At 46.0% G+C, this 13,748-nt stretch overlaps 1 protein-coding gene across 1 annotated transcript in view; it reads right to left on the minus strand.

The window, feature by feature from the left end:
* The window catches only part of INPP5A (inositol polyphosphate-5-phosphatase, 40kDa), a 198,818-nt gene that overhangs the window by 121,881 nt on the left and 63,189 nt on the right, over window positions 1-13,748 (minus strand). The window contains exon 4 of the mRNA XM_009997546.1: window positions 12,848-12,935. Coding sequence (XP_009995848.1) covers window positions 12,848-12,935 — 88 coding nt within the window. The remainder of the gene's footprint in view (window positions 1-12,847; window positions 12,936-13,748) is intronic.

Genomic DNA, 13,748 nt, shown 5'->3' on the forward strand with positions numbered 1-13,748 from the left:
AGGGAAACAGCTCATGAGTTGAAACCTCTCCCTGGGAGAAGGCTGAGGATGGGTACAAGGCCCCCCTGGACAACACTTACCACTCTATCTGCTCTGAGGGAGACACCTTGGACAATGCTCTCCAGCCTTCACCATCCTTGCTAAGGAATAGTAAGGCATCACTGTAAAATGAAAGTGTCTTCACACCCACAGAAACCTCTGAAGGAATGTCACACTTTGCAAGCGATACTTTGTTGGCTTATGGTTAAAGGCAATAAAATCAAGTAGACCTCTAGTGCCTCAGAGATCATAAAGAACACTTTGACAAGTGACACTGTCTCCAGATCCACAACCTGCCTCAGGATCTGCTCATCTTCACTGTTCAGGCCTGTAGGTGGGTGCTCAACCCACCTGGAGGTGGGCAGAGGTCACCCCAGCTGAGGAGTCAGCCTCTGCAAGAGCAGAGTTACAGCTGGTAGTTCTCCCTGCCTGTTCTCTCGTATGGCAGAGCACAGTCTTGTCTTCCTCGAGGGCCAAGCCTCTTGTGACTTCCTAAGACTACAGCCAGCTGTCCAATCAACAGGATACCCAGACAAAGTTGTGTTAGGAGAAGTCAACGAGTGCATCAGGCAATATGTGGAAATTAAAGTTTCTCTGATCTGGAAGACCCCTGGTAAACAATAAAGAGGAGAAATATCTATCCAACCCAACTGAATGAGGGCAAAGATGTGGCTTGTAATAGCAGTCACAGTGGGAAGAACTCCCATTTGCATCTCATTCCTTGGACAGGTGGTCTCCTCCTCACAACCACTGCACCAGCCACCCACTATCCAGAATGTTCTCTCCTCAAGTTTGCAAAAACTCATAACTAAAATCACCTTATTCCCTGTGACAGTGCCCGACTCCTGAACAGCTGCTCTGAGGGGCTATCCTGGCCAAAGAGTGTTGGTTGCTGACCCTGCCAGAAGCAGCAATGCTTTCCTGCAGTCCATGACAAAACAGCTGCTCTCCGCCCCACACTATACAGGATTCTCCTCAAGTCTGATGCTGTTTCCCAGAGACTCCACAAGGCAAGCTTCATCTGCTGCAAAGGGACCCAAGAGCAATGTACTGGTACTTACTAACAAAACCAGCTTATGTTTGTATTTTCAAAGAATTCTAATCCTTTTCACTCAGATTCTTCTCACTCTTCCAAGCCCACTGAAGTTACTTTTTTTTTCTTTACTTCCTCAAAAATTATTTCCATATATAGAATAACAAGCCTTGTTTACATGGAGAAATTGCTACTCAAAATGAATTTACAGCAAAGCAGCTGCTCCGCACTCAATCCTTCCATGGAAAAGATCAGCCTCCAAAATATTTTTTTATCCCTTCCCTCCACATACACCTGTGAAGTATCTGACATACAAGCAGGATTCTCCCACTGTTGTCAAAGATAGAGGTACCAAGACAAAGTGCTGCTTGCTCCTCTGCCTAGAGGATGAGTCTAGGGAAAATGCATACCTTGGGTACATGGCTGAAGCAAGGGCACCAGATCTAGGTCTAATTAAGCTTAAGAGTTCACATTCAAAGATTTACACTGTTCTTATGCAAGTAAGTGCAGGGCAGCTTGTATACTGTACATCAACGCTCACTTACCAACAAGCCATGTTCATTTTGGTTTTAAATAATTAGCACTAAGCAATAATTCCATTTTGGGGCATCCAGCTGGAAATACGGTAAAGAAACATCTGAAATAGGGGTACACAACTCCCCCCAACCCTAGCTTGGCCTTTATCTCTATGTTATATTAACCATTTCCTGCTGGTTTTGGAGGAAACATTGTTTTCCAATTCTGAAAGTGCAATTACAATATAAGAAATACCCTGTCAGGTATCCAGAATACCATAATACCTTTCAAATGTTACTCAGTGCTTTATTTTCCTCATGCCTTAAACCCCTCTCACCATGCACATGAAAGTCCATCAGTGTATTATCTGTTTTCATGTACCATATTAACTAGGGGATTAGATTGCAGCTTTCTTTGAAAAGTGGTGTGTCAAAAGAAGACACTTGTATAATCTGATCGCCCTTGTGTTCGTGCACGTGTATCTCAGTGGGGGATTTGGGGGTGCTGATTCCAGCCAGCAGCAACATCCAACCACCAGGCAGGCTGTGCTTGAGGAACAAAATGTCATGATGTACTGAGGTGGTTTTTCTCTTTTGCAAGAGACACAGTATCTGCATCAGGATCCCAAGCTGATGCAGCTGGTTCTTTCTGTGAAAGTGAGTGGTTTTCAAATTCTTACCTGGTACCTGGATATCAAGCAGAGAGGAAGCTTTAAACGTGGTCTAACGTTACAGCAACTGTCATTTAAAAGACATTTGCATAAGAGAGGATTTTAATAGTTATATTTGAATGTGAGATTTAAAACAGCAGCTGCTTTCACAACAAGATGAGTCAATACAAAAATACTCCATCTCTTTTGGAGATCTCCTCAGGAACACAAGACAGTTTAGGCTGAAGCCTTTTGAGCCAAAGGTTAATAAGCCATTATTACAATTAGCAGAGACAGAGCAATTCTTGTGAAGAAGTTGGGGTGTATTTGGTGTTGTTGTTTGGGTTGGGAATTTAGCATCAAAGTTATCATTGACTTTCTCTTCTCCCACACCTCAAGGTACCTGTATTTCCTGATGATCAGTGCTTTGTTTCTGACATTCTCATACATTACCCATTCATTCACGCTTCCTTCCCATATACAATTTCTTCCTCTGTGATCTAAACCCTCTCAATTGTCCTACAATAAGTGGACAACCAACTATGGATTTTTAATGTGAAGAACACCTGTACTCTCACCCCAGTTTCTGGGCAGCCCTATTTCCCATAACTTCCAGGACAACCAGCTGACCTGGGAACACCTGCTGTTCCAGCCTGCTCAGAGGGACTCAGCCTAGTTTGCCAGCAGCATGCAGGAGAACCCACACATCTCCTCAGTGTCACACACGTGTTCAAGATGAGGCTTAATACACACACAAGACTCCCTGCTGTACTTCTGAATCCTGTCCCTCCCAGCAGGCAAAGCTTGTAGCCCCCAGCTTTGGTTCCCGCCTGAAGAAGGCAATTCCATCCAGGACTACAGGAAACTTGGGGCTACAAGGGATTGGTGGGTAATTTGGGAGTAATGACAGTCAGTGCTAGAACAGATGATCACAGTTACTTCAGTTCATTCAGAAATCAGGTTTTGTATATTTTTCCCAATGAAATCTTCTGTTTATCTGGAAAAGGTGGAATAAAATGAAGACAACCCAAAACTCCACTTCAATACTTCCCAACCTAAGGGCACTGGTGACATTATATCCCTTCCCAACCTGGACTTCTACTACCCACCTCTGAAGACCTGCCATTTATCCTGTTTATTGGAACAGCAAAAGCTTGATATCTAAACAAGTTTTGCTATACATGAATTTAAGTTTTTAAGTTACCATAATGTTAGCAACCTGTGTTCAGGGTCAAGGACATAACTGAGGCAGCAAAGATGTTCCTGATATAGTGAGCCACTTAGAACACAGCAATGTGAAATTGTTGGGACAGAAGTAGCAGAGTCTTAGCCAGACTTCATGAGCAAAAAATCACTAAATTTGTCAAAATGACTAAACCCCACATTTCCATCTTTTTCTCTTTTGTTTTATATGCTTTGCATGTCAGACAAATTATCAGCAAAATACTCCTTGTGTGACATTTCATTGCTTAATGCTTTACTGGTGCAGTAAAACAAGACAACTGCTGAAATTATAGGAAAATAAATTTGTAATTTCTTCCTCATTTAGCCATTTTTGAAGCTCGTGTATAGGAAAGTCATTAATGTTATGTCCTCCTATCGATGTTCCAAGCCTTTCAAGGGATAACTAATGCTTTTTCTATACTCCTCCATGTGGCCAGCTAAATTAGACACATTATTTCTGTGCTGTTAGAGAACACTGATCAATAGACACTTGGAAAGCCCTCTAAAAGTAAGTGGAAACACTTCCTCAGTGTCAAGGGGTTCTACTTTGGGCTTGTACATTGCAAACACTGTTAAATTTAACAGAGTTGTAAGTGTGTGCATGTGGCATTTTAATACTAGCATCACATCCCTAAGTGCTACCTGGTGTGACTGACCAGCACCAGGGTGGGCTGCTCCCTCTGCCAGCCTGGGCCCTCCTCTCCTGGGAATCACTGCCCTGCCTGAACCCCTCAGACCCTTGCTCACAGAGCCCTCAGGTCTCAGCCCAGCCCAACCATACCGAGAAATCTGCAGGTTTTCATTCGTAATTTTGTTTCTCTTGGAGATTGGGCTGCTTACTGCCTCCATGTCAATATCTTGAGATTATGTTCAGGCAGTGCGATATGACAACACATTTTTCTCCTATCCATTTGGTTTTAGTTGTGAAAAATCAGGTGTTTTCAAGCCTTTTTGAAAGGTCCAGCTGGTAAGCCATGCAGTGAAACCTGCCTGCCACGTGCTGTTCATAGAAGAGAGAGCAGACCCACGTACTGCTTTCTTCTTGGCTACAAGCACTGCCTTATACCATTGTTTCAAACACTAATAAACCCATTAGCTTGTATCAGTCAGTAGTATAGGGATTGTTCTTCTAGAGTCACGCTACTCCTACTGCAGAATTTAATGCTGCAGACAAACACATTAGCAAGTTCTTTAAACGGCGTTTCATAATTTCTTAGGCAATTATTTTCTCATTTTCCAATCTCACATCTTTTCTTGAAAGCCAGAGCTGTTCCAAATCAAACATTTTGTTCGCACAAACAAAACTCCTCACACACACTTGAAAAGAGCTGTTAATAACATCAAGGCTATGCTAGAGTACTGTATACATGGTCCTGCCCTTAGCCCTACTGCATATAAATGCAAACAAGATATCTGATTGCCCCATACTTTAATAATTTCAATTTTTTTTTTTGGTAGAAAGACAAAATCAGGCAACTATGGCCCACACTTTTAAAAGTGACCCAGGTGGTGCTTTTCAAACTTAAAATTAAAGTATTTTCTATACTTATTTGTGAAAGATCTTCAATTATTTCAATGGATAATACCATTTTTCATTACTGTTCTTCCTGTTATATTAAATACTCAGCATTGCCCTGTGCACTCAGCAAACCTTTACATCAAGCAGCCCCAGCCCCTCCAGGACCCTCTCCCACCCGGGCTGCTGCTGGAGGCAGGCAGGGGGGACAGGGGGGCTGGGACCCCAGGCAGTGCTGGCCCTGAGGACAGCACAGGGCTGCTGAGCAGTGCTTCCAGGCCTGGGAGCAGGCTAGAGGGATTCCTGTGTTTGGGAAGCATTAGGTCTGAGTAAATACAGTGCACAGCATTTAAATGCTTACCAGCATACCTTGGGCAGATGTGCAGAATGCAGTCAGGTGCCCAAACAGGGAGCAGCTGCCTGCAATGGTGGGTGTGAAAAGTTACTAATCCCTGGCCTCAGGTCACTTGCAGATGAGCTGCTAAAGAAGGACACCAAACACTGCTGTGCTCTCCTTGCTGCCTTCTGGCAAGCTCCCTCAGCCCCAGCCCAGCCAGCAGGGTGCTCACAAGCCAAAAGGGCATGGAAAGGAGGGTACAGGCACTTCAACTGTCATAACCCTTGAAAGCAAAGGAGGGCCTGGGGGCCAACTGGAAAGGCCCAATCGAGGCATTTTAGGTTTAATTCTCTCCTTCACTGTCCTCAAACCCGCTGGCTTCCTCCAGCACCAGGGGGAAGCAGCTCCAGGGCTGCTCCCCCCCAGGCAGCAGCACAGCAGCCCCACTCCTGCGGTGCCAGGGCAGGAGGAGCTGGTGCTGGTGCCCAGGGTCTGGGACTGGTCGCCTGCTGCACGACTGCAGTATGAAATTCTGAACACAAAATCCCCAGCCCACTGAAAACGCAGTTCCACATAAATTGTAAATCCATAGCTAGTGCAAACAATATAATGATTTTATGTACAAAGAAGCTGCTATATTACCAACTTCCTCAGCACCAGCACACTTGTGCACAAGACACTGACCTAAGGCTGCATCATTGGGCTACTGATATATGAAATTCTCACTGTTTGGTAATTATTCCTCCTCTTCCAATTATATAGAAGTGTCAGAAAACATGAAGGATAAGCCATGAAACTCCTCACAGTAAGAACAACACTACAGAAGTCTTGTAGATTTGTTTCAAAACAGCACAGAAAAAAAGACAAATCAAAACTGGAGGAAGGTACTGCTGTGGCAACACCTTTCAGATCCCATTTCCCTCTCAGAAGAGACTGGAAGCAATTACCTGACAGCTGACTTAGTTCCCTAAGAAATTAAGTGGAAAATTTAATGTCAAGTAGTTGTGAAAACGTGTCCCTCTCAGAATGACAATACTTCTGCAAACATTTTTTTAATGACTTTGTCAGAACCAGTAGGATTAACTTCTGCATTCACCAGCTCACTTCATGAACTAATTTATTTCAATTTAAAAAAAGGAAAAAAAGCTAATGAAGAGGTCAAACTTTGTGACGCAGGTTTCAGTAAGTTCCCAACCGTGAATTTCATCAAGAACCCACAAAAATCAGAAGGCTGCAATGGAAAGAGATTCTGTGTTACAATGAAGAGGAGGAAGGAGGCTGCTGGAAAAGTAGCAAGGAAGCTCCAGCAAGTGCCTCACAAACCTAATCACTGAAAGGCACTGCCACCACGAGGCTTCACTCGGCTTTGCAGCGCTTGTATTTCAAGCTAAAATCCTCGGTTTTCCATTTCACTTTTTCTACCACATACACGTCAGCAAAAGGCTCCTCTGCCCATGGCTAGAGAATTGCTTCTGGTGAGTGTTAATAGAGAAGATTAATATAGTTTTCATATGGTTTTGTTCCTTTTATTCTCACCTGGAAGTGGAATTAGCAGAAAGTAAATACTCAGTATACCCGAGTACTCAGCACCACCACAAAATGCAGTGTCCCTCTCCATCCCACTGCACAGACCCTTCCTGGCATGTCCTGGGAGGCCTGGGTACCCCCCTGCAGCCCACCAGCAGAGAAATCCCAAGGAACTTCTACTACAAGATTTTTTTTTTTTAATGTTGCTACTCATTTAAAAATGCTTTTACTAACTCCTTTCTAAATAAAATAAAATGTAGTGGGCAGAGGGAAAGATGTGGGGAACATTTGACTAGAAGTGATGTCTGGAGGCTTGTGATGACAAAACACTTGCAGTTTTTTTGTATGTGCTCCTCAGGAAGGACCTTGCTTTGCTCCACCAGCTGGTTCCCTGGATGAACCTCACAGCAGTTCATTTCAGGACAGTCCCCAGAGCCAGGCAAGCCCCGGCTCCTCCGGGGGACCGTCCCCTCCAGGCACAGCATCTCTGCCTCTGCTGCTCAGCAGGCAGCCCTTGCTGTGGGCACTGCCTGTGGGCTGGAACCAGCCCAGGCTCCCGAAGGACAGGGGCAGGAGGCCCCAGGAAGCCCAGCAGGACGAGGTCTCCGGAGTGGGACACAGGAAGGAGCGTCCTGGTCCCACAGCACCAGGGTCAGCAGGGAGGGCTCCCCAGCCCCCCGCACCCCCACCAGAGGGACCCGGGAGGGGCGAGGCTGCCAGCAGAGCCCCGCAGGGACCTGTGCCCAGCACCAGGGAGATGTCCCGGGGTGATGCTGTGGCTCAGGGACAGAAATCTAGTCCTGCTGTTCTAGCCTGGCATATCTTTTCAGCAATACCATTATCAAAAGCAGACTCAAGCACCAAGTAAAATTCCGTGGAAATAAGGGGAAAAAGGAGAGGGAGGAAAAAGGCTCAGGAAATCAGCAGAAGAAAATTTAAACGGAGACTTCAGTAAAGGCAAAGCCCGGCAAATGAAGCTGCTCCAGCCCCCCTGCAGAGCAGAAGGCCCCAGGGATGAGCATTCCCCACCGCTCCAGCAGCCCGGCTGCACCAGAGCCCTGCGGGGACCCCCAGCCCCCCTCCCGGGACCCCCCAGCCCCCCCTCCCGGGAAACCGGCCCTCCCTTGCGTTCCTCATGGAGGAGCGGGCTGAGAACTCATCAGGCATTCCCCCAATATTCAATTCAATTATGTCTCTCTTCCTAAATCATCTTTTTGATTTAACAAAACTCTGAGCTGCCACAGCTAATCAGCCCAGAAGAATCAGTGGACACCATTCATTTCTGGGAACAGGCTGATATTTTCTAAGACCCATTAATAACTATGACAGGATTTATGTACAAGATAAATTCAATTCAATTTCCTTTTTCAATTAATGGCCAATTATTCGAACTCAGCTCAACCAAAAATATTACTCAAACATCATTAATCTAACAAAAATTAACTTTACTATTCTCTCAGTAATGAGCAGATACAATTTTAAGGTAAAATAACACACTTGAATAAAATGCTGTCTGTATTTTTAGGACCACTGCTCACCACTGGAGCCCTCCCAGTCATGCCAGCTCAGGTTATTACTAGTATTATTAAGGATAACAAACCTACTCTAGGCCACCCGGTGCTTTATCTAGCTTTAAGAGCCATTTTACATCTGAAAAACCACTGGTACAGAATGCATGGCGTAAAAACAAGTAAAAACAATGAGGAAAAAAGGGTGAGCATTTTCTATACTTTATGGCAATGCATGTACTGATTTCCCTAGTCTAAGAGAAAAGGTCTGTTACTGCACAACTGGAGCATTTTACCTTTCTTTTTCGTGCTTATCCTCACTGTATCTTCCCTGCTCCCACCCACCACAAGCCAGGCCCCCTGCGGCTCCTGCCCCGGGCCTGGGACAGTGTAGGTGAAGGAGGGGGACACCTCAGGGTAGGGGACACCCCAAGGAGCAGCCCCCAGGACTGGTGCCCCACTGAGGAGGTGCTGCACCAGGTCCTACTTCAGCAAGGGAAGCACCTCTGCAACCCTCCCACTGGACAGCACAGGGGGAATAAAGCCCATCAGGAAAAAAAAAGACTTATCTGCTGTATTCTCCATCAATAATCTATCTTTGTCTATTTCCTGGGTAGTTATTTAAGGGAAGTTTCATCTCAATAATTATCCCACAAACCTTGAACTTTGGAGGACAGCAGCCATACGAGCTTCCTCTCTCCTGTCAATTTCCTTGCATTAGCAGTGCAAAATAACATCTGAGATCTACAGCCATGGTGTTTTGCTTAAACACATCTACCTAAAGTAAGAAATACCAGTTTCAAAAGGCATCTTGATTTTTTTTTTTTAATTTGAAATAAAACCCCCTCTCTGATGAAGAGATTACAACACAACACACCCTTCCAAGGAGGAGCAAGCTGAAACTTCAGCACATCAGGTACACAGCCCAACAGCATTTTTGTCACTGCAAGGTTATCTACGGGGCTGAGCAAGCAGACAGGCAATTGAGGAGTCTATTTTTTTTTAAATAAATCTACCATGAGAAGTAAAGCAACTACCCTACTGTCCAAATGCTTCCACAAATCAGTCGAGGGCTGTAATGACCACACAATTCCTAACATGCTCACTAAAAACTCAAGGCATGAGCTGCTGATGAGCTTCCTCTCCAAGGTCTGGTTTGCCAGCAGTCCTTAGGATCTGACTCACTGCAGTAACAAGTCTCTCAGCCTACTAAAACCACATGGTAACACAGCAGGGATGTTTTAAGCCATACAGGGGCTACTCCTGCCTTCTGTTAGCAATGAAAAAAAAAAAAGGCAAAAAAGCATTAACCTTAATTGAATATTCCAGAAATCAATAAATACAGGCACTAAACAGAACTAGCTTTGATCTAATAACAAAAAAATTCACTGATTACACTGACATCCCTTCATATGAAAATAATTATGGATTTGATGAAAACATCAATTTATTTCTGGCTGCTATTTGGCTTCAGCACAAATGCTTTTATTGGAGAATAAAAGCACCTTATTCACAATTAACTTAGGCTATTTGAGGAGTACCCATAAGTTCATCACACATAACTGCTTCTGGATAACTCCTCACATAGAAAAGCATCAAGGTTTATAAAATATCCCTTACGTGAAATATACCAAGTACAGTAAAATTAAAAATGTAAATGCTTGAACATTGGGAAAAATCCAGACAAACACAGCGACGTGCTTTATTAAGACAGAAGTCCATGGGTATACTCAGAAATACAGAAAACAATTGTACTGAATTTCCCAGCTTCTCAGACTTCTATTTATTTCAGTATTCTCTCTTCATTAATTCTACATTCTCCGACAGAAACTAAGGTCTACCTTCTTGATTACATTTTAAGGACAGAAAAATGTCATGGTTTTTTGGTGGAGATTTACAGAAGGCTGAATCTTAAGTATCATCCACCTATGTGGACTTCTGAGAGTTTCTGGCTAGCAGTCTCAGTTTGTCCCCAGTAGTCTGCTATCCCTATTTCCAGTCACAACCAGAACAGCATCAGAACTGCCTGTTTAGTTAATCTGAAGCTTCTGGGAAACCATCGTTAGGCTTGCAAAGACTGTCACCCACAGCCCTCATCCATAACTGCTGGGAGCTCTTAACTCCAGCGCTGTCATCTTCCCAAGCTGATAAGCATTAGCTCTAATGTAGCAGCTTTCTGCCAAGAGATTCATCTCCAGATCATGTTTTCAGGCTGTGGCAGCACTGGGGGGGCCCTCTGCTGCCACGGCTCAGCACCCACCCAGCCCACGCCTCGCACCCCGAGTCGCTGCCCAGCCTGACTCCCCCTTCCCTGGGGGCCCACGAGGTGACCACCCCACCAACACCAGCCCTGCCACACGCTGTCAGGGGCCCATGGCACCCCACACCCCCCCAGGCTGCCTGCATGCTGGGGCTTTGTGTGTCTCCTTTGGTGAGTTCTGAGGGGCACAAACTCCCACACGGCTTCATCCCATCAACCATGGCAAAGCAAAACCAACCAAGCAAACCACTGTCTCCTCCTTGTCATGACACCTCCCCACAAATCCCAAACCCCAAATCTGCCCATTTCATACCAGAGCTGGTATACATGACCATAAATGACAAATCCCCAGTATGTGTCTGGGATGATGCAAAATGAACTATCTTGATCCTTGATACACAGTGAATTACTAGTTTTGAAGAACAAATCACTCCACAAGAGACACATCGTTATCACATTGGTTTTTTGCTTTACAACATATGTAAAACCTGCTGGAAGAGAGAGGCTATATGCTGAAGTGAAAATGCTTTCCCAGATCTCACTGTCAGCCCTAAAGCAGCCAAGCTGAGTAACCATGAGCAGCAGAATCTGATTTATCTTGGCAGGAGCCAAACTAAGGAAAGCCTTACAGAAGAAGTGATGCCAAAAGTGCCAGAAAAGGGGATATGAGAGCAGCAGGGGTAAAGGTCAGCCAAACTGAAACTGCTCAGCTTCCCAGTTCTAAAGAAAATAGCTTTATACAACAATACATGTGATAAATGTTTATAGTTCAAAGACAGAGAGGTAACACTATTAACAACTACAAGGCTAACATCTGCTGCCAATACCATGCCTTAGAAGGGATGGAAAAAAAGCCCACAGAAGCTAAAGAACTTTACAATCAAACAGAACAAATGAGGAAACAAGGAGACGTGTAAAATCGTGCAAGCCAAACCCCACTGGGGATAAGTTTAAAGCCTTACCCTAAATGGACACAGCACAGTGATGAAACACCTGCCCAAATAGTTCCCCCAATGCCCACATTTAATGTGCACAGAGGAGCTGAGCAACAGCCAGTTAAAATCACTTGTGTAAGAGGTAATTTCTGTGAATCTTTGATTCACACCCATAGTCTCCGGAACTTTCCACAAGGACTGTCAGCACTAAGTGCCAGAGACTACCAGAAGTCAGAAGGTTAAAGAGCTCTCAGTATGAAGGTACACAATCTCCTTTCTAGGTTTTCTAGCTTTGGTTCCAAGCCATTACTACTGAAAACCTAACAGAGAAAGTATAAAATATTCCCCTAGCACACAGTATTTTCTTCTTTAATATAAAGCATAATTAAATAACCACTCACCTTCTAGTTTGCTTTTTAAAATTTTTTCACACTGATTCACCTCTAAGAGGTTCTCATGGGTTGAAAAGAATGACAGACAAAAAAATTGATCATTGTGTGATTTGCCTCTATCTTTCCATTATGCTTTTAAAATTCTGAGGCAAGAACTGGATGCCAGAACACCCATGCCGCCTTCACTGTGTCTGTGTCCAGAAACAACATTGCTGCCTTACACCACTTCCACACTAGCTGTGCTGCTGCCCTGGAGAGGAGGGAGATGCCACAGATTCACCTCCAAAGGACTGCTCCTTCCCAGACTGCTCCTTCCCAGACAGCCCAGCTGTAATTCCACGAGCTGCAGCAGACCTGTTCACACACTGTGCAGGCACAGCTGTGACCATACCACTGCTTCTGCTCTGCACACACTTACACAAACATCACTGCCACGCTAGTACAAACTTGTGCTCTGGCTTTTCTCATGATCCCACAGACAAGTGAGCCTGTGAATCAGCTCTGGAGATCCCACCCACGAGCCCTGGACACTCATCCAAGCCCTGTCACCAGCTCATCACACTTCAGGGCCAGCACCACCTCCCACTATCAGACGGTAACATGTATTCTCAAACAGAGGGTAATCCTGATCCACCAAGGTTAATTACTAGAGCATAAAAGTAACTTAATACAAACATCTTAAACAACAGAAAAGACTTGCTTTGCATTTAGATATTTTTCTCTTTTTTTAAAATGGATGCACTTCTGTGAAACCAGCACTTACACGTCCTACAACAGAACTTCTCAATAAAGCTGGAAACCTCGCCATGATGGAAATGGCTCACACTCCCACACCAGTCAAAAAACCCAACCAGTTTTATAGAGGAAATTCACCATTGGTTGAACTAAACCCGTGAAACAAAGAAATTTACCGTAAAATGTTCCTGTGATTTGTAGTTCTCATCTAGGTAAACCCGAGCTCTGTTGTAGTCTTTCATCGCATCACTCGATAACAATTCCCTAAAAGAGAAAGAAGAGATGGAAGACAGAGTTGCAATGCTGCTGAACTGCCTCAGCACCACCCCAGTCCCAGCCTGGGGCACTGCAGGGCCCTCCCCGTGTGCAGGGTGACAGGGCCCTGCCCTCGCTCCTGGTGTGCAGGGTGACAGGTCCCTGCCCTCGCTCCCGGTGTGCAGGGTGACAGGTCCCTGTCCTCGCTCCTGGTGTGCAGGGTGACAGGTCCCTGTCCTCGCTCCTGGTGTGCAGGGTGACAGGTCCCTGCCCTCGCTCCCGGTGTGCAGGGTGACAGGGCCCTGCCCTCGCTCCCGGTGTGCAGGGTGACAGGTCCCTGCCCTCGCTCCCGGTGTGCAGGGTGACAGGGCCCTGCCCTCGCTCCTGGTGTGCAGGGTGACAGGTCCCTGCCCTCGCTCCCGGTGTGCAGGGTGACAGGGCCCTGTCCTCGCTCCGGGTGTGCAGGGTGACAGGTCCCTGCCCTCGCTCCCGGTGTGCAGGGTGACAGGGCCCTGTCCTCGCTCTCGGTGTGCAGGGTGACAGGGTCCTGTCCTCGCTCTCGGTGTGCAGGGTGACAGGTCCCTGCCCTCGCTCTCGGTGTGCAGGGTGACACGTCCCTGCCCCTGCTCTCGGTGTGCAGGGTGACACGTCCCTGCCCTTGCCCCCGTGTGCAGGGTGACAGGGCCCTGCTCGCGCAGGGTGACAGGTCCCTGCCCTCGCTCCCGGTGTGCAGGGTGACAGGGCCCTGCCCCTGCTCCCGGTGTGCAGGGTGACAGGTCCCTGTCCTCGCTCCCGGTGTGCAGGGTGACAGGGCCCTGTCCT

Source organism: Chaetura pelagica, unplaced genomic scaffold (assembly GCF_000747805.2).
Source record: "Chaetura pelagica isolate M959 unplaced genomic scaffold, ChaPel_1.0 scaffold185, whole genome shotgun sequence".
Taxonomy (NCBI): domain Eukaryota; kingdom Metazoa; phylum Chordata; class Aves; order Apodiformes; family Apodidae; genus Chaetura; species Chaetura pelagica.